Source organism: Zootoca vivipara, chromosome 16 (genome assembly GCF_963506605.1).
Source record: "Zootoca vivipara chromosome 16, rZooViv1.1, whole genome shotgun sequence".
NCBI classification, from domain to species: Eukaryota; Metazoa; Chordata; class Lepidosauria; order Squamata; family Lacertidae; genus Zootoca; species Zootoca vivipara.
In genome coordinates this window covers 4,282,761-4,304,120 of record NC_083291.1, presented here as the reverse complement: position 1 = coordinate 4,304,120, position 21,360 = coordinate 4,282,761, and the positions used below count along the sequence as shown (strand labels likewise).

Below are 21,360 nucleotides of genomic sequence, written 5' to 3'. Positions count from 1 at the left end.
CTAGGAAAGGGACAACAGGGAGTTCAACAGCAAATATGTATTGGATTTCTTCCACATTTCAACTTGGACCTTCACTCACAACCTCTTAAGTGTCACTTTATTTAATTTTTTCTTCCCCAAAAGTATGAACATGGAAAATATGCATACAAAAGCTCTTCTTTAAAATCAGTGCTAAGTTTAAATTATCTCTTAACAGCTGGTATTCTGGCTTCTTCTCAGCTTTCAAACTGCTTTATGTCAAAATAACGAATCCCATTAAAACCTTTTTAATAATAATAATAATAATAATAATAATAAGCATTAGAAACTACAGTACTTATTAGCTAGAGGGGTAACAGTGTTAGTCTGTTGCAGCAAAAAGACTAAAGGGACTTTGCTAGTTTAAGTTGCCACAAGATTCTTTGTTCTTTTTTGCTTATTCGCTCTTTATTGCCAGAAGGTACTTCTTGGAACTTGGTCTTGTATCCACAGCAGCACTAAATAACCACCAAATAGCACAAGGATTTCCATTTGTGCAACGGGACTTTCTTCCTTTCTGCTCCCCCTGTGCCATCCCCAAATCTGCTCCGGAGGGTTGCGGGGAAACCCAGAATAGATTTAAACGGTGTGCTGGGAAGGAGGAGAAGGGGCAGAGGAGTCCCATTGCACAAGCTAAAACCTTGTAAAAAGGGCAAGGACCCCTGGACGGTTAAGTCCAGTTAAAGGCAACTATGGGGTGCAGCGCTCATCTTGCTTTCAGGCCAAGGGAGCCGGCGTTTGTCCACAGACAGCTTTTCGTGACATGTGGCCAGCATGACTAAACCGTCTCTGGCACAAGGGAACACTGTGATGGAAACCTTCCCGCCACAGCAGTACCTATTTATAATTATTATTATTATTATTATTATTATTATTATTATTATTATTATTTATTATTTATACCCCTCCCATCTGGCTGGGTTTCCCCAGCCACTCTGGGCGGCTTCCAACAGAAATATTAAAATACACTAATTTCTTAAAGATTAAAAGCTTCCCTAAACAGGGCTGCCTTCAGATGTCCTCTAAAAGTCTGGTAGTTGTTTTTCTTTTTGACATCTGGTGGGAGGGCGTTTCACAGGGTGGGTGCCACTACCGAGAAGGCCCTCTGCCTGGTTCCCTGTAACTTGGCTTCTCGCAGCGAGGGAACCATCAGAAGGCCCTCGGCAATGGACCTCAGTGTCCAGGCAGAGCGATGGAGGTGGAGACGCTCCTTCAGGTATACTGGACCGAGGCCGTTTAGGGCTTTCAAGGTCAGCACCAACACTTTGAATTGTGCTCGGAAACGTACTTGCACTGACGTGCCTTTGAACTGCTAGGTAGGCAGGAGCTGAGCCAGAGCAACGGGAGCTCACTCTGTTGCGGGGATTCAAACCGCTGACCTTCTGATCGGCAAGCCCAAGAGGCTCAGTGGTTTAGACCACAGCACCACCTGCATCCCTTGAAAACCTTGTGCTGATGTGGCAGCCACTTAAGAGCTGCAGTGGATACAAGCCACAGGGCCACAAAACGAGTGACAACCCACTTAAATAAGTACTACAAATATATATATATCAAGATTTGATGAATATACTATTTGTGTTCTTCATTCAGTCTAGTGTAGCTCTTGCTACTGACAACTGTATCTTTATTGGGGAAATAAGAAGCATCTTTGATCATTCCTGAAAAGGAATAGTCCATGGCTGGGTGGAAAGGCAAGGCAGGAAACAGTCCAGTCCTAAGGTAGGATGGCATCATTCCAGGTAAGGCTCTTCCAGGAGGGGAATATGCCACTCTCAAAGGTCCAATCCCCAGTCTAGGGCTTAGACCATAAAGATTGGCCTCATTTCCAAAGGAAGCTGGACTGCTTTGTAGAGGAGAAAAGGCTGATTTATTGCCAAGTGCCCTGACATCTATTCCTAGGAGGCTAAAATCAGAGGCTCGCTGGAGGGCACTGCGTCCTGGCAATGGTGAGGCTGAACGTTCTTGCTTCTGTTCATTCACGTTCAGTATCTGCTCTATAGCTTGGACTATGTCTCCTCTGCAGAAATGCAGGACTCTCTCTAATCTGCTTTGCTTGTGATCCGGAAAGACCTTGGTAAGGATATCAAGCGGGTCTCTGCGTCTTGAAGTCCTAGAAGTTGGAGGAGGAGAAGGGATGCTGGAAGTGGAAGCCACAAAGTCCTTGAGACGCTCACTTTCATTCCCCGATTCCATGTCTGACGAAGACAAAGATGCTGAACTATCGGTGCCTTTTGAAGAGCCATCGGCACCTGAAGGACAAATGGTCATCTCTTTACCTGAAATCTGTGGACCAGAGGAGTTCTCTTTATGCTCTCCAGTAGCTTCAGGGAAAGACTTCAAGGAAGATATATGCAAGTAGGCTGCAGAGCTTCTTGGTTCACTATAGTGAAAGCCGTACTGCTGAATCTTCTCTTCTGCAAAAGAAAATTAGACATGGAATCAAATATTCGTGAGCTTATAAGGCACATCCAATATTTCTCTCTCTCTCTCTCTCTCTCTCTCTCACCCACCCACCCACCCCCAAATTCTGTATTTACAGCTGTGCATCATATAGAGCAGGCATGTCCAAAGTCCGTTTCGGGGGCCTAATCCAGCCCACCGCTGGTCGATTTAATCTGCCCCTGTGGCAGTTTATCTCCTGGGGTAAAATTATTTTTAAAAAGGCTCAACAACTTCAATCCTAAAAAAAGCTCAACAACTCCAGTCAGCCCTCACGCATGTTTACTTCTTCAAATCTGGCCCTCTTTGAAAAAAGTTTGGGCACCCCTGATATAGAGGAATTAAAGTGACCACACATCTCTCTCTCTTTCTTACTGGCATTATATATGCCAGTAAGATTCTATTCTATTCATGAGTTAACATACTTAGAAATTAAGCTAGGAACACTAGGAGCACAGCCAGGCTTAAACCTGGATTTTCTACACAACTACCATTTATTGGCCCAGCACTAAGTATATCCCTTTATTCTAAACATATGGCAAGACACCTAAGCAGGGCTTCCCACACATACAAGTGCAGTCATGCAACCTGTGTTCTTAACGTGAAAACATGCAATATCCACTGAGATCTACACAGGAAGAACATTATATGTGAAGCGACTCATGGTTTTGCCAGTTTTAAAAAACTAAACCAAGGATGAGAATCCGCCTTGCAAGTAATAAAAATTATTAATACTAGCCCCCATTGCCTGCAAAAGAAGACAATAGCATTCCCACTTTATTTTTATGTAGTTCCAACTAGGGAAATTCCTGGTGGTTTGCACCTTTAGCCACTACAATTTCCTGTATGAGGAACAGTCTATAGTGGGTTTGTTAAAAAAAAAAAAGAAGCTCAACAATTTTTACTTCTTGAAATATGGTAACCCTATAGATCCAACACCTTGCCTACAAAGGTCCATATAGTTAAAGCTATGGTTTTCCCAGTAGTGGTGTATGGAAGTGAGAGCTGGACCAGAAAGAAGGCTGGTCGCCGAAGAATTGATGCTTTTGAATTATGGTGCTGGAGGAGACTCTTGAGAGTCCCATGGACTGCAAGAAGATCAAACCTCTCCATTCTGAAGGAAATCAGCCCTGAGTGCTCACTGGAAGGACAGATCGTGAAGCTGAGGCTCCAATACTTTGGCCACCTCATGAGAAGGGAAGACTCCCTGGAAAAGACCCTGATGCTGGGAAAGATGGAGGGCACAAGGAGAAGGGGACGACAGAGGACGAGATGGTTGGACAGTGTTCTCGAAGCTACGAACATGAGTTTGACCAAACTGCGGGAGGCAGTGGAAGACAGGAGTGCCTGGTGTGCTGTGGTCCATGGGGTCACGAAGAGTCAGACATGACTAAACAACTAAACAACAACAAATTGATTCAACTTACTTGGCCTAAACAATGTTCAGCCGAAAGTCAGTATTTACATCACTGATAGAGAATTACAACTTGGCACTATGTCATAATTAATATACTACGCATTGTTTTCAGTAATGGTGCATACAGTACTACGCTAGGTATTATGGCTTTGCTAATGATAGGCTAATGGCCCAAGCTTCAACAGGTTTAGGAATCCACCCTCGATATATGATGCTATGTATTTGGGAGCCTCATGGGAACCTGTTATACAGGGTCGATGCATTATTATTGAGGCACTTCCTTCTGAATCTGCTAGACAGAGTCAGAGGATGATGACAGTTGGGTGCCCTGCCTCCCCCCCCAATATAAATCCTGACTACCTTCCCACCCCCACCCCAGCATCAATCCCTGTCCCCACCCGACCCCGCCGCCGTCCATCACCCCCGCAGTCGCACCTCTTCCTCCGCGCGGGACCTCCGGGCAATGGCCGTGGCGCACGGGCTCCCCTCCTGCGCTGGCGGTCCCCGGGCCGTCTGCGCTCCGTCGAGGGGCGGCGGCCGGCGGTGTCTGGCTCCCGGCGCGGGCCTCGCTCTCCTCGTGCGCCTGCTGCCTGCGCAGCGCCACCTGCGCGGCCATGACCCGCTGCCGCTCGGCGATGAGCGCGCACTTGGCGCACGCACAGTCCCGCCAGCGGCAGAAGCGCTTGTGGCCCTTGAGCGCCGACACCACGCCGTGGTTGCGGCAGCGCGCGCACTTGGGCGTGCGAGGGTAGGCGGCAGAGGCGCCGCGCTCCAGCCCCGACGCCCGCGAGAAGGAGCGGCAGCCGCCGCCGCTGTCCCCCGATGGCGACGGGCCGGCGCTGGCAGCAGCAGCAGCCGCCGCCGCCACGGCAGCCGCCGCCGCGCGCACAAAGAGGCTCGGCGGGCGGAAGAAAGAAGGCGGCATGGGCACCCCCGACGGCACGGGCAGCGCCGGAGAAGAAGGGGGCGCCCTGGGCGACGAGGCAGCCAGCGCCGGCCGAGGCAGCAGGGGGGAGTTGCCCGTCGCCATGGAGCAGCGAGACGCGCGTCCTTGCGCGCCAGGCGCACGTCGGAGACTGGAGGGACCCGGCGGCCGGAGTCGAAACCCCTCGGGCGCCCGTCGCGAGGGCTCTACATCGCGTGGGCGTGGCTTTCCATTTGCCACGCCCAGTGGCGCGCGGTGAAGCGCCCTCGCGAAAAGAGAGAGAGAGAGAGAGAGAGAGAGAGAGAGAGAGAGAGAGAGAGAGAGAGAGAGAGAGAGAGAGAGAGAGAGAGAGAGAGAGAGAGAGAGAGAGAGAGAGAGAGAGAGAGAGAGAGAGAGAGAGAGAGAGAGAGAGAGAGAGAGAGAGAGAGAGAGAGAGAGAGAGAGAGAGAGAGAGAGAGAGAGAGAGAGAGAGAGAGAGAGAGAGAGAGAGAGACCCTCGACGGGCGGGCGAGTTGGAAGGCAAGGGAAGCCTTTCGCAGAAATGACTAGGAATCAGGATTTTTGTTGGGGATGGGAAGGCCTTTTGTTGGGGTGGGGGCAGAACCTCAGTTTGCTATGTATTTTAATTGCTTTTGGGGGGCAATTGCCCCTCCCTGCCCATGCTAGGAAAGTTTCTCCAGCTTGTAGACCAGAGCTTTCCAAATTGTGTGCCGGCCCACCCACAACTTTGTATGTTAGCTGCAGTGTGTAGGTATGTTGCACAAACACTCCTCGCCAGAGGCATAGCTAGGGGGACAGGGGGACACGGCGCCACACTGCAGGAGGCGGCACTTAGCCTGGGATCTGCAGTGTGCGGGAGCCACACAACTCTCCTGGGAGTGATGCAGTGGCTCAGGCACTGTCCCAAAAGGACAGTGTGCTGCTTGCATCTGCCCACCGCCTCCCTCTCAGGATGCCATCCTACAGCTTGCCCTGCCCCGCCTTGCTGGGACGCAGGTGGCGCAGTGGTCTAAACCAATGAACCTCTTGGGTTGGTGGTTCGAATCACCGTGACGGGGTGAGCTCCTGTTGCTTTGTCCCAGTCCTGCCAACCTAGCAGTTCAAAAGCACACCAGTGCAAGTAGATAAATAGGTACCGCTCCGGCGGGAAGGTAAACAGCGTTCCTGTGCGCTCTAGTTTCCATCACGGTGTCCCGTTTTGCCAGAAGCGGTTTAGTCCTGCTGGCCACATGACCCGGAAAGCTGTCTGTGGACAGACACCTGCTCCCTCGCCCTGAAGTGAGATGAGCACCACAACCCCATAGTTGCCTTTGACTGGACTTAACCGTCCAGGGGTCCTTTACCTTTTTTTTTTTTTTAACCTTTGCTCCCGCTTGCCATGCCCGCCTTGGGTGCCCAAGCAACTAACTACGCCGCTGCTCCCTGCACTCCTCCGGGGGCTGGAAAGGGGTTAGCTTAACCTCCAGTTTCCTATTAAAACTGAATTACTGTGTCACGAAATTATGCATGTCTAAAAAGTGTGTCACCACCATGAAAAGTTTGGAAAGCTCTGTTGAAGACTTTCTGAGGTTCTCTGCTTATCTTGGGCTTAACCCTTGCCCAGCGCCAAATGAGTACCTGTGATTTGCAGGTGCACACACAGCGCTTCATTGGACGTGCCCCAGCTCCCGTTATTACTCTCCTCAGCCCCAGGGCAGTAGAGCCAAATGGTTAGGGCTGGTGTGTTGAAAAGTAAGCAAAACTCTTTCTCAAAATCACTACTAATGTTTCTTGAACCTATAGACCAGTGGTTCTCAAACTTTATTGGGCCAGTACCCCGTCAGTTCCATAAAGTGGTCCTCTACCTCTCGCTATTAAAAAAGCATTATTCAGAATAGCTCTTTGCAGGATCCAGTATGGAAGGCAACAGCAATAAAATCCAAAGCAGTAGCAATTAATTGCACGTTTATTCAAAACTCTTCTATTTAATTCAACGTAATGAGTGAACTGAATCCAGTGATACCAGCTTTTCAAAATCTGATAGTCGTTTACACCTCTTATCATCAACATTTAATGAAATATTGGGATTGGAAGCAGCAGAAGAGCTATCTCCAAAATGTATTTATCTTTCCCCACCTGTTTGATTAATACTCTGCTTTGGTGGATTCCCTCCCCAGACCTGTTATTTATATATATTGGGGGTGAGCAGATGATCGTGGACATACTGAAACTCACTAGAAATTAGCAATCGAGTTCTTTTGGGTTGCTGGGTTTGTGGGCTGTTTGGACCTTGATCTGTCATCTGTAAGTGAAGAGCAAAATTGCATACTTGGCTGCACTAAATAATGATCCAAAACAACCAGTTTAACACTATTTTTTTTAATTATTCATATCCAAGCTTTTTCTCCAAGGAGGTGGCATGCATGGTTCTGCCAACCCTCATTTAATCCCTACAACACCCTTGCAAGGTAGGTTAGAATCATAGAGAATCATAGAATCATAGAGTTGGAAGAGACCACAAGGGCCATCCAGTCCAACCCCCTGCCAAGCAGGAAACACCATCAAAGCATTCTTGACATATGCCTGTCAAGCCTCTGCTTAAAGACCTCCAAAGAAGGAGACTCCACCACACTTCTTGGCAGCAAATTCCACTGTTGAACAGCTCTTACTGTCAGGAAGTTCTTCCTAATGTTTAGGTGGAATCTTCTTTCTTGTAGTTTGAATCCATTGCTCCGTTTCCGCTTCTCTGGAGCAGCAGAAAACAACCTTTCACCCTCCTCTATATGATATCCTTTTATATATTTGAACATGGCTATCATATCACCCCTTAACAGTCTCTTCTCCAGGCTAAACATACCCAGCTTCCTAAGCCGTTCCTCATAAGGCATCATTTCCAGGCCTTTGACCATTTTGGTTGCCCTCTTCTGGACACATTCGAGCTTGTCAGTTTCCTTCTTGAACTGTGGTGCCCAGAACTGGACACAGTACTCCAGGTGAGGTCTGACCAGAGCAGAATACAGTGGTACTATTACTTCCCTTGATCTAGACGCTATACTCCTATTGATGCAGCCCAGAATTGCATTGGCTTTTTTAGCTGCTGCATCACACTGTTGACTCATGTCAAGTTTGTGGTCTACCAGAACTCCTAAATCCTTTTCACATGTACTGCTCTCAAGCCAGGTGTCTCCCATCCTGTATTTGTGCCTTTCATTTTTTTTTGCCCAAGTGTAGTACTTTACATTTCTCTTTGTTAAAATTCATCTTGTTTGCTTTGGCCCAGTTCTCTAATCAGTTAAGGTCATTTTGAAGTGTGATTCTGTCCTCTGGGGCATTAGCCACCCCTCCCAATTTGGTGTCGTCTGCAAACTTGCTCAGGGTGCCCTCAAGCCCATCATCCAAGTCATTGATAAAGATGTTGAATAAGACTGGGCACCCCACTAGTCACTACTCTCCAGGATGAAGAGGAGCCATTGATGAGCACCCTTTGGGTTCGGTTAGATTGAGAGACAGTGACAGATTCAAGGTCACCCAGTGTGCATCTTGGCAAAGTCTTCCAGGTCCTAGTCTGATGCTCTAAGCACTGCACCACACTAAATTAATAGGTTATCGCTAACAATTTATTATGACATAAGCTTTTGTATTCTGACCAAACTGCGGGAGGCAGTGGAAGACAGGAGTGCCTGGCGTGCTCTGGTCCATGGGGTCATGAAGAGTCGGACACGACTAAACAACTAAACAACAACAACAAGCTTTTGTGGACTAGTCTGTGAAGTTGACTTTAGTCCATTAAAAAAAACCTGTTGCTATAATAATAAATGTTAATCTTTAAGAAAACAACTCTATGCATATCTACTCAGAAGCAAGTCTTGCTTCAGTGGGACATTCTCTGCAAAGTGCCACCGCAAATGTTGCCTTTGCTGCAACAAGCTAGACAGCTTCCCTTTGAAAATGCAGGTTGGTTACTGCGAAAAGATCCTGGATGTGTGAGTTCGCTGTTGTGTGAATTCAAAGTTGTGTTAATTGAGGACAGAGATCTTAGTGAAGAAGAAGAAAAATTAGCAGGCCGTGCAAATCTGAAGCCAGCCAACTTCTGCTGTTTTGGAAGGCTTCCGTAAGTGAAATTGCCGGAGAATAACTTCGGAATTTGGCTTCCTTTCATGCTCCTTGTCAAGCATCAGTGGGCTGTTCCACATCTGCTGTGGAAAACGGAGCATCCGCTTCGCTTTGTCTTCAGGAATTGGCCAGTATTCCTTCTGCGGGAGACGCTTAGGGTGTCTTCATTAGCTCTCTTTTTCCAATTAAAGGATCTGCTTCATTGGAAAAGCAGTTAGCCTTTCATAAGGAAGGCTTTGATGAAAGGGCAAAGCCACTTGCTCCATAGTTGCTAGATGGGACACATCTTTTGGTTTCATGTCCCGCTTTTAACTTGTTCTTTTGTGAGTATAAGATCGTTTTCATGAGGGGGCTGCCAGACCTCTGGCAGGTTTATTGTATATGATGAATGATGGCAGTTTTTTTGATGAATGACTTCAAAGTCAAGGGTTGGATTATAGAATCAAGCCAAGCATTTTAGAAAGCTAAATAAAGCAAAGCCAGTACAGTAGTATAGCTGCGTGTGGCAGGAAATGGGCAGTTTTAATATATTTCATAATTAATATGCTTAAATCTAGGTGGTTCCTGAAATAGTTCCTTTAAAATCTGTAAGCATATGTGAGTAAAGAATAACATTATCTAAGATGTTGCACGTCTCTTTAAATAGCTTGGTCATTTCAATGTGTTAAGACAGGGGTCACCAAACTTTTCAGCAGGGGGCCAGTCCACTGTCCCTCAGACCTTGTGGGGGGCCGGACTATATTTTGGAAAAATATATATGAATGAATTCCTATGCCCCACAAATAACCCAGAGATGCATTTTAAATAAAAGGACACATTCTACTCATGTAAAAACATGCTGATTTCCGGACCATCCGCGGGAAAAGGCGATTGGGCCACATCCAGCCCCTGGGCCTTAGTTTGGAGACCCCTGTGTTAAGACCTAAACTTGTAATCTCGGAGCCAAAATAGATGATACACAAAATGTGCCCCATGTCTCCCATTTATGTTGTTGTTAAATAACATCCCTGGGTGCCTTTCAGGATTGGGATCATAACACTGAGAGGGGGTTATCCATTTCACCCTGGGGACAGTCCCAACAAAAATCTCATCCCTTCCTTGCAATGGTGGCAGATAGAAATGGGGGGGGGGGAGGAGATTCTTCTATGAACCATTCCATTAAAAGAAAGAGTTAGCCCTTCACAATGAAAAGAGATTTCCCTTTTCCTGCCTCTTTCACAGGAAGCATCCGATTTTCTTGAGAAAGTCTGTTTCATCTGTTTGATGGATTTCGGATTTGATCAGTGCATAGACTACCCACATACAGGTGCGTGATTATTTTAAACACCACATGATGGGGGTCAAACAATAGGGAAAAGGCCATTTCGCCATCCTTGTGAGCAGCACCCCTTGTGAGCTTTCCATGAAGAAGGTCCCAAATGGAATCCCTAGCTTCTCCAGGTAGGGTTGGACCAGTCAGTGTGGACAATAATGAGCTAGACATTCCAGTGGCCTGACTCTTACACGAAGCATTCGTCTTGGTGACTATGGCAGTTTGATTCTACACTTTCAACTTCTAAAAAAAATTAATAGCAGCACCTAAAACTCTCACTGAACTTTCTTCTGCTGTCCTCTCTGCTTATCTGATGGAGATCAAAAAGTGTTCCTTCCTTGTTGCGTTCAAATAGACTACAGAATAATCACTTTAAGGCCATTGTCACTGTTTCTGCTCCGTAACATTTTCGTTCTGGCATGATTCCATCCCAAGTTCTCACAACATGACAGATCAACAGGCAACATAAAGCACACCTTGAGTAAACATCACTTTTATTTCCAGTGACTGCTCCATCCACTCTCAGCTTCTTTGTAACTTTTCACTCAAGCGTTCAGAGATGCCTGATGGGAGAGCTTGCAGGACCAGAAAGGGAACTTGACACATTCCTCTTACTTTCTCAGAAGACCACCTTGGATGTTTGCACACCAATCTCAAAACATCATCCGCAATTGAGTGCTGGTACTTTAGCTTTCTTCAAACATCCAATATATACTTACAAGACAGATTCCCCCTGTCTGATGGCTGAGGGGAAATGGGTTGAAAAAAGGGCATTTCTTGCTTAAAGGCAGATTAAGAAAAGAAAAGAAAAAGAATGGAGTTACAAAGTTCAGATTCAGAAGCATGTCCTAGTTTTTATTACCACCATTTCAATATTTAGGCTACAGCCCTAAACACACTTTCATGGAAATTAGTTTCTATTAAGCTCAGAGGAGGCATATCTTTGATTATATATATATATATATATATATATATATATATATATATATATATATATATAGTTTTATACCAGTTTAATTCATTCTACCATACCCCAAAACAGACTCCTGGGAACTGTCGTTTGTGTCTATTAGTAGTAGTAGTACACTGCTCTATACTCACAAGTTTCAGGGCGGTTACAACACAAAACCACAATTAAAAAGCACAAAATACGTAACCAAAACAAAAACAAAAACAACCCAATAATGCTGAGAATTCTCTTCAGCATCAAGGTATTTAATCAGCATCCCGGGCAGCCCTTCCCAGAGATCCCTGAAGAAAGAGAGTACCAATTTAACGATAGTGGAACTTATTTCCTATTTGGCTGCAGGACGGCCATCCCAAATAAGCTCAGTTCTATTTCTATTATTATTTTACATTTTACATAAAATAGCAAAAACAAGAACAAAATTTTACAACCCATCAAAATTCAAGTCAGCCTCCCTCCCCGCCTTCCTGCGGTTACTTATATTTTTACCTCTTGTCACTGAAAACCAACTTTAAAACTATTTATTTAATTCCCATTCACGCTCCCTTAATTTTTTCCTCGCTGCTCGATTTTATGTCAGTCCTGCTAACATTGTAAGGTCCTTACAGTGGTTCTTAAAATAGTTTGCAACACCACCACCCCCCATTCTGTATTAAAGAGTCATTGGGCTGATCAAACACCATTTGGGAGTTATAGTTGAGGTTCACGGGTTCTCCCTGTTCCCAATGTAAGCCACTATAGCTTTACTGCATCAGGCCAATCCTATCTTCACATTTCAGCCTATCTTCACAGTGTTTGCAGTGGAATAGGCAAAGTACTGTAGTGTTGTTGTTTAGTCGTGTCCGACTCTTCATGACCCCATGGACCAGAGCACGCCAGGTACTCCTGTCTTCCACTGCCTCCCCCAGTTTGGTCAAACTCATGTTGGTAGCTTCAAGAACACTGTCCAACCATCTCGTCCTCTGTCGTCCCCTTCTCCTTGTGCCCTCAATCCTTCCCAGCATCAGGGTCTTTTCCATGGAGTCTTCTCTTCTCATGAGTTGGCCAAAGTATTGGAGCCTCAGCTTCACGATCTGTCCTTCCAGTGAGCACTCGGGGCTGATTTCCTTCAGAATGGATAAGTTTGATCTTCTTGTAGTCCATGGGACTCTCAAGAGTCTCCTCCAGCACCATAATTCAAAAGCATCAATTCTTCAGCGATCATCCTTCTTTATGGTCCAGCTCTCACTTCCATACATCACTACTGGGAAAACCATAGCTTTAACTATACGGACCTTTGTAGGCAAGGTGATGTCCCTGCTTTTTAAGATGCTGTCTAGGTTTGTCATTGCTTTTCTCCCAAGAAGCAGGCGTCTTTTAATTTCGTGACTGCTGTCACCATCTGCAGTGATCAAGGAGCCCAAGAAAGTAAAATCTCTCACTGCCTCCATTTCTTCCCCTTCTATTTGCCAGGAGGTGATGGGACCAGTGGCCATGATCTTGGTTTTTTTGATGTTGAAAAAGTGATGACTTTCAAAAAAACCTAACTCCCTCTTATTTGGTGAAAAGTGATGACTTTCAAAAACCTCTAGCTCCCTCTTATTTGGTACAACATTGTCCTGATGCTAGAAGGATAGAGCCTTGGAAGTCCTTCGGAAGAGGCACAAATCGCCACTTGGTACAGAAGAACATGAAATCTGGCAGTAGATTTGCCCCTTTAAAAACAAAAAACAAAAACACCCTCTATACAACATTGTATGTGTGTATAGTGAAATATAGACTGTGGTTGATATAAATACCTCTGCAGAGACGTCAAGCTCAGATGAGCTAAAGGGACCACATTCCTCACTCACAACATTATTATTATTATTTTGGCATTTAAAATATGCAAGTTCCACCTGAGTGAATCGCCGTCATAGCTCCGAAACAGATTGCTCCAGTCTTGTTTAATCACTGCACACAACTCCAGTCTATTTTTGGCGCAGTATCTTAATAGCGGGGACCCAGGTGGCGCTGTGGTTAAACCACTGAGCCTAGGGCTTGCTGATCAGAAGGTTGGCGGTTCGAATCCCTGTGACGGGGTGAGCTCCCGTTGCTTGGTCCCAGCTCCTGCCAACCTAGCAGTTCGAAAGCATGTCAAAGTGCAAGTAGATAAATAGGAACCGCTACAGCGGGAAGGTAAACGGCGTTTCCATGTGCTGCTCTGGTTTGCCAAAAGCGGCTTTGTCATGCTGGCCACATGACCTGGAAGCTATACGCCGGCTCCCTCGGCCAATAATGCAAGATGAGCGCGCAACCCCAGAGTCGGTCACGACTGGACCTAATGGTCAGGGGTCCCTTTACCTTTACCTATCTTAATAGCATACCTATTCATTATTTTCCTCTCGTGAGGAAGCAAGATCTGATCGCTGAGGGTACTGGAGGACCCCTCCTGACTTGGTGGTGGTGGAAGAGAGCTGGAGCTGTTTGCTTTGAAGTCACCCTGAGCAAGAAAGAGATGCTCCTAGAAGCAGACTTTTATCCCCAGTTATCTCCGGCAGCTAATCTCCCCTAACAGTTGACAAGCAGGAGAGATTAGCTGAGCGGGCTAGTTAGAGGGAAAAACAGATCGAAAGTTAAGAGAAGCTCAGTTGCCTCTCTTTTTTATCAAGGCAAGCCTCTCCAATTTTCTTCTATGGTTGGGAGGAAGCTTTTCGATTTCTCGAGAGTCATAATGTGTGTATTCATGCCTAGCTTGGTCTACACATACAACACAATAGGATGGTAGAATGGATTGCAGACTTCAGGAAGGAATCGGTTTTGAATCTTTTTGTTCTTGTTGTTAAGAGCCGCCATATAAGCAGAAAACAAGGACGTCAAGGTGTGGGCTGGGTTGGAAACTTTTTTCCTGATCTGCTAGAGGCTGAGTAGGTTTATTATATTTTCACTAGCAGGAATGATTATTATTTTTAATGCATTCAGAATGTCACAACTACACATAGCAGACTGGAGTGTTACAGTCTAGAAACTCAAGTTTCTGTCACCTCTTTTTGCTGGTGTGAGGTTCAGACCATAGACAGAATTGGGGGGGGGGGTGATATGAGAGAGGGGGAGACCAGTCGGTATTTATTTAATAAATAAAAATAAAGAGAGAATGAGGATTTGAATAAGGGGTTTAACCCAACCCCTCATACTATTTTCCTACGGACGCAGGTAGCACTGTGGTTTAAACCACTGAGCCTCTTGGGCTTGCTGATCAGAAGGTTGGTGGTTCGAATCCCTGCAACGGGGTGAGCTCCCATTGCTCTGTCCCAGCTCCTGCTAACCTAGCAGTTCGAAAGCACACCAGTGCAAGTAGATAAATAGGTACCGCTGCGGCAGGAAGGTAAATGGCATTTCATGCGCACTGGCAGTTGTCACAGTCCTCCGTGCACCAGAAGCGGTTTAGTCCTGCTGGCCACATGACACGGAAAGCTGTCTGTGGACAAACGGCATTTCCCTTGGCCTGAAGCAAGATGAGCGCCACAACCCCATAGTCGCCTTTGACTGGACTTAACTGTCCAAGGGTCAAATCAAATCAAATACTTTATTACGACCATAGACCCATATTTAGATACCAACACAGAAAAATATACATCATACAGCAGAATAAAATAGGACAAAAGAAAATAAAATAAGTTGAATTAATTCCATTCGTATAAATCCTATCCATATAAATATTATAAATTTCATTTGCAAGGTAGGAACAGCATAACACTTAGTGCATCAGGTCACCACTATAAATCAAACACATGGACGGTGTGACAGATTGGCCTGGTGGGCAAAAGAACTCCAGGGTGCAGAGAGTTAAACCCCAACCTCCTGGATAAATGACGCATTCCATTCCTGAGGGGCGGGACTGCCAGGAGTTTAAAAGGAATGGGAGGCAGTTAATTCGGTGGAGAGGGTTGTGGGAGCGAGGGAGAGTGTGGGTAGGCGTAGGAGATCTTAAAGTGTTCTGAGGAGTTTAATTGATTTATATTATCTAGCCATTGTTAAAGGAAACTAAGAATATGATCTAAGAGCCTGTACACATGAAACCATTACGCGTTTAAAAGACCTCTAGTAATAAAGCTTTCTTAAATGTTTTATTAAAAGTGGATGTTCCTAGTTATTCCAGCAGGGTATCAGAACTCACAGAAGTGGTGGCTCAATAGAGGACAAAACTTACCTCGGGAATAGAGGCGACAGTTTGGGTCATAGAGTTACACTGAGGAGGCTTAGGATAATAACCTGGGGTGCTACAAAGTTTGCCCTTTCCACTCTGGCAACTTTGTAGCACCCCAGGTTATCCTCCTAAGCCTCCTCAGTGTAACTCTATGACCCAAACTGTCATAGAGTTTGTCCACCGAACTAACTGCCTCCCATTCCTTTTAAACTCCTGGCAGTCCCGCCCCTCAGGAATGGAATGCGTCATTTATCCAGGAGGTTGGGGTTTAACTCTCTGCACCCTGGAGTTCTTTTGCCCACCAGGCCAATCCGTCACAGACGGAATATCAATAATCATAAAGTAACCCATTTTTCCTTTTATAAGATAAAACTGCAATCAAGTATCTGGCTACAAGGAGTGATCTACTCGGATCATTGTCCTGTAGCAGATATATTAACTGAGCTCCCGGAGTGTCAGCCAAAGTTTCTGATATTAAGGGGGATAGAAATCTGGTCCGAGGGGCCATGTGCAGGGGGCAACAGAATAATATATGATGAAGGGATTCTATAGTTCTGTTGTCACATGCACACAGAGCTGAACTCTGACCTTTAGAACAGCGTTTCTCAACCGCTGTTCCGCGGCACACTAGTGTGCCGCGAGACGCTGGCTGGTGTGCCGCAACGTGCGGTGACGAGAAGGGTGATTTGCATTGTCACGTGCCTGGCGGACGCCAATACCCAGCACTGACCCGCCGGAAAGCAATATTTCTCCTCCTCTTTCCCAAAGCTCAGTGCAAACGAGCCTGGCGGCCACCAATACACAGCACTGACCCGCCGGACGGCTTGTGAAGCCTTATTACAGGAGATTGCAACCAACACAGCAATTGGCAAGTGTTTCTTACAGTCATAATATAGTCAATATAGGGCGGCACAGAGTTAATTTTTTTAACTTTTTTAATGGTGGTGTGCCTCGTGATTTTTTTCACAGAACAAGTGTGCCGTGGCCCAAAAAAGGTTGAGAAACACTGCTTTAGAAAACCTATTATTCATAACTTTGGAAGGAAAGACATTAAATCTTGCCTTAATAAAGGCAAATCCATGGGCCGCGACTGATATAGATGTCAAATAAGATGGGATCTGCGAAGAGGGCACTATGCCGAGATTCGATGGTGAACAGGTGAGTCCAAGGGTCCTTTACCTTTACCTTTTACCTTTTACCATTTTCCCGATAACACCACGCATTGCCACAACCACCACTTCCCCTCAAGCTACCATTTCCCCAATTAGGGAAAATGTCCATTTACCCTCATAGAAGTTTGCAAACCAGCAGAAGGAAAAAGAAACTCATTATTGCAAAGCCACACCCTTAAACATTTTAATGTGAAAGTTGACGGGGCTGCAAGGAGGCGCATGCAGAGGCTAGGACCATAGCTGCCAAGTTCTCCCTTTTTTTAAGGGAAATTGCCTTATGCTGAATAGGCTTTCTCGTGAGAAAAGGGAAAACTTGGCAGCTATGGCTAGGACTTTCGGGTGCCTCCAATGATGAGCTGAAAGCTCTTTTTAACCAAAATGGTAAGTGAAATTTCCCCCTGGGCATCAATATCAAGTCACAGGAGACGCAAGAATGAGAGGCGCCGCTGCTGTTTGCTCACCTTTCAGAATAAGACAGGTCCCTTCCAGGCATCATCGCCTCAGTGCAACTGATGGGCGCATGACTGAAAGATGAGTCTGTTGAAGTTCGAATAGATGGAGCCCAATAAATACATCAGCGCCAACATTTGCTACAACCTGGCCCATTCTGCAGTCAGCAGTAGCTAATTCCCTTGTGTTGTGAAGAATGAATTCTTTTTTTAAAAAAAAAATTATTCATTTTATAACAACACAAACAATTCTATCGAAACATCAACTAACAAAAACACTACAAAACAGAAACAAAACGAGCAAACAATACATAAAAATTCTTATCATATCATCATTTTCTTTCCCCTCTTTGGGTGACTTCCTTGAGTCACCCCTATCTGAATTTCATTTTTATCCATCTTTAGAAATTTCCAAAATTAAAAAATCTTTTCTTTTTGTCTTTTCGCTTTGTATGTGGCGTGTAATTTGGTCATGGTGTTTTGTTTTTTTATGTTGTTAATGGAAAATGAATTTTTTAAAAAAAATATATATATATTATTTTTTAAAGAAAGTGTTGGTGCTGTCATGTCCTGCTCTGGGGCTTCTCTGAGATACTTGCTTAGCCACTGTAAGAAGTAGGTGCCCGACTAGATGGACTGATCCCACTGGACTCCTCTTATGTACTTTCTGTCTCTTGGCCTCGTCTGAGGACTTCCATCCCAGGCTGATGGCACTAACAGGGCTAGTCAGGGCGATCATTGCCTGGGAGAGCAAGTCTCTTTCAGAAAATACTGGCCTAGCCTATAGCCAAGTTTCTGGGAGAAGCAATTGCATAGGGAGATGGAAGCAATGCACATGCAGTCTAGCCTGACCAAGTCATTTCCGTATCCTCTGCCCAGAGAAAATATGTAGACACCGCAGTCAGACACTGGATGGGTATATTAAAGCCACCATGCAAATGTTGGGGAAAGAATCCTTCGTCTACATTGGTGCAATCCACAACTTTTTTTGTGAAATTGGTATGATATGGGATATTATTTGAAATTATTATCTATATCAAATTGTGTGTGTGTGTGTGTGTGTGTGTGTGTGTGTGTGTGTGTCACTTCAAGCAATGTATTTTTCTCCTCATTTTTATGTTAATTAAATTTCGCTCTCCCCTAATCCCTGCCTCCCTTCCCCACACTTTCTCTGGGCAGCTTTCTCTTCCCCCAAACCCTGCTGGGCCCAAAGGGCTATAACAAACTAGGGAGGCTTCACACCTGCCCAGAAACCCCAGGAGGAAAACAACCTACACACTTGGGCCTGACCTATGAAGTAGCAGGGGTCAGCTGGTGAGAATGCGGCTAATTTTTAAACGAAGCCTAATGACAGGGCAAGGCAGCCTGCTGATGAGAAATGCCCCCCCCCGAGCTTTCGATAATGTGAACAACCCCCTAAGCTGAGAGCCCAACAAAGTCATCGCTTCCTACTTTTGACACTGACTGAATACAACAAAGGTCATGGGGGGGGGGGGCAAGGATGAAAGAAGTGGCTTTTAAAAAAACGGTGTCGCTGATGACAGGCTGAAAAGATACCCCTTGTCCACCATATCAACTCAATGACAACCAATTAGACTCAACCTGCTGGATTTTGCAGATGTAAGTAGGATTTGGACTTCTCTCTTTCAACGTTGGCTTTCCGTGGAGATTCCCTTCTCTGCCAAATCCCCCATTGGTCACTGATTATACGGTACCCAACTCGAAGGAATTACAGGTACCAATATACCAAAGGAGCAGAAAAGACTTTTTATGTATGGAACAGCAGCTGCCCATATTTTAGTTACAGGTAGGTAGCCGTGTTGGTCTGAGTCGAAGCAAAATTTTAAAAAAATTCCTTCAGTAGCACCTTAAAGACCAACTAAGTTTTTATTTTGGTATGAGCTTTCGTGTGCATGCACACTTCTTCAGATACACTGGAAACAGAAGTGTCAGACCCTTATATATATATACAGAGGGTGGTGGGGGTGGGTGGGAATGGCTGATGGGCTGATGGGAGTGGTAAACCTGTGAATGGCTGTTAACGGCTGCTGATGGCTGCAATTAGTCCTTGGGGGGGGAGCAAGGGCTGAGGCGCTAAAGACTCAGACCAACACGGCTACCTACCTGTAACTAGAACTATGGAAGGCACCACATTGAACCGCATGAAATGGAAGTCCATCAACCTCACCAAGAAACTTGCACAGGTACAAACTGACATAATCTTTCTGACTAAATGCAAGAACCTGGACATTGTTCCTAAGGGTCTTAGAATTAAGAACCCTCTTCAATCAACTTATCCCAGAGAATATGCTAGGAAACTTTGCCACACTTTCTTTAGCGCCCATATTTTGCCCATATTTTATTAGCCCAGAGAAGAATGACAAACCAAGCTGATGGACTATGCCAAGATGGCAAAGCTGACCGGAAAACTCAGAAACCAAGAGGGCGAAAACTTTATAAAAGAATAGGGAAAATTCATAAGTTACCTTGGCGACCACTGTAAGCAGATGGAAACAAGAGCAGGATTTTGATTTACTTGTAGTGTATAAATTAATATGGGCAATATGGTTTGACATAAAAATTGGTAAGCCCAAATTGCCGTCCTTTGTGCTTCAGCTTTAAAGAGCTGTTTTTTGTGGGGGGAGCTCTGGGGCAAAAAGAGAAAAGAAGAAAAGAAACTCCCAGACACAGAACTCTAAAGTGTGGATCTGAGCCTGGAAAGGGCAGGGCAAAAAGATAAGTGAGGATGAGCCCTTTTAGACTGGAAGAATGACCAATGTGGGAAATCCACCCATCCCTAGCCTCATCGTCCGACTTCATGGAGCTCATGCAATCAACTCTTGCCTAAGGGTAATAAATCAAACCTACTGACCTTTAAGACACCCCGAAATCCAGCATTTTAAACCTGAATTAAGATATCTCTGGAGTGCTGAGTCTTCATTTACAAGCACAGAAGGAGTTAAAGCTAAGCGCTGCTGTGCGAGTGGAGCAACCATGTAAGACAGTGATGTCCAAACTCACCCCAAAGTTGTTGAGCTTTTTTTTAGGATTGAAATTGTTGTGCTTTTTAAAGGATTTTACCCCAGGAAATATACTGCCACAGGGGCCAGATTAAACCGACCGGCAGGCCAGATAAGGCCCCTGAAACGGACTTTGGGCATGCCTCCTGATGTAAGGCAAAGAACTGTTTTCTTTTTTTAAGTGCCATCTTGTGTGGGTTTGTGGGTGTGAGCAAATATGCTCTTAACCTGAAAAGGGTTTTGCAGGGCTTTCAGATCTGGGCTACTTGTTAAAACATCAACTTGTGCAACACGGAAAAAGAAAACAGATCTGTGATTCGCTAAGATCTTCATAAGAAGGGGGTGGAACCGGGGGGGGAATTAAATACCGCACTGAAGAGTTATTAGGAAATACGATCAAGTGAAATGCTTTTCATTTAATAAGTAACCTGTTGAAAATACCATTTCATTATAGTCTTTACAGCCATCAGTGAGAGACTGTAACAGAACTCCAACCTGACAAACAATGCTAGCAGAATTAAAATGCTAGAGTTACCCTTTTTCCCCCCTTATAGGTTATTAGTTGCTGGGAAGGTATCACATTTTGTATTCATTGCTGGAACAATGTGGAACCATGACAAAACCCTTCTGAGCATACAAAGACAAGCATTTCTTGGCAGCGAGGTTTGCTTGCCTTTGCCCCCAGCTAAGCCAAAGGTCTTTATGTAGAGATACAAGCATAAAAAACAAATCTCTGAGTATATCTTGGCAGCCTCACCTCATTCCTGGGGCAAATACAGCAGACATCTTCAAGCCAAGGAACAAGGAACATCAGCTCCTTACAAGAGAAGATCCTACAAGGAGGAGGAAGAGACTTCAGTCCAGGCCACTTGGGAATTTCTAAGACGCAAGTCCACGAAATTATCACGTTTGGGTGTTTTGTCTAAGAAGGCTCATGTTAATTTGGAGGTGAGCAATGGTTAAAGTACTTCTCCGTGAAATCATTGGCTGCAGACCCATTGCATTTAAGCCATCTTCTCAAGCGCAGCGTCAGGGCCTCAGTAGCATGTCTGCTGGTCTGACGTCTTTTGCACATTGCTCATGTCTTCGTTTCCTTGCTGATAAATTAACTCTGTGGCCTAAACCACTGAGCCTCTTGGGCTTGCCCATCAGAAGATCAGTTGTTCAAATCCCCACAATGGAGTGAGCTTCTGTTGCTCTGTCCTAGCTCCTGCCAACCTAGCCGTTCAAAAGCATGCCAGTGCAAGTAGATAAATAGGTACCACTATGGCGGGAAGGTAAACGGCGTTTCCCTGCGCTCTGGTTTCCATCACAGTGTCCCGTTGCGCCAGACACAGTTTAATCCTGCTGGCCACATGACCCAGAAAGCTGTCTGTGGACAAAC

At 45.3% G+C, this 21,360-nt stretch overlaps 1 protein-coding gene across 1 annotated transcript; it reads right to left on the bottom strand.

The window, feature by feature from the left end:
* Positions 1-1,578: 1,578 nt before the first annotated feature.
* On the bottom strand, positions 1,579-4,904 carry DMRTA1 (DMRT like family A1). Its single transcript, XM_035097138.2, has 2 exons — positions 4,310-4,904; positions 1,579-2,432 (listed from the first exon to the last, which is right to left on the bottom strand). The coding sequence occupies exons 1-2, from the start codon at positions 4,902-4,904 to the stop codon at positions 1,588-1,590; spliced, it is 1,440 nt and encodes a 479-aa protein (XP_034953029.2). The 3' UTR covers positions 1,579-1,587.
* Between the last annotated feature and the right edge of the window lie 16,456 nt (positions 4,905-21,360).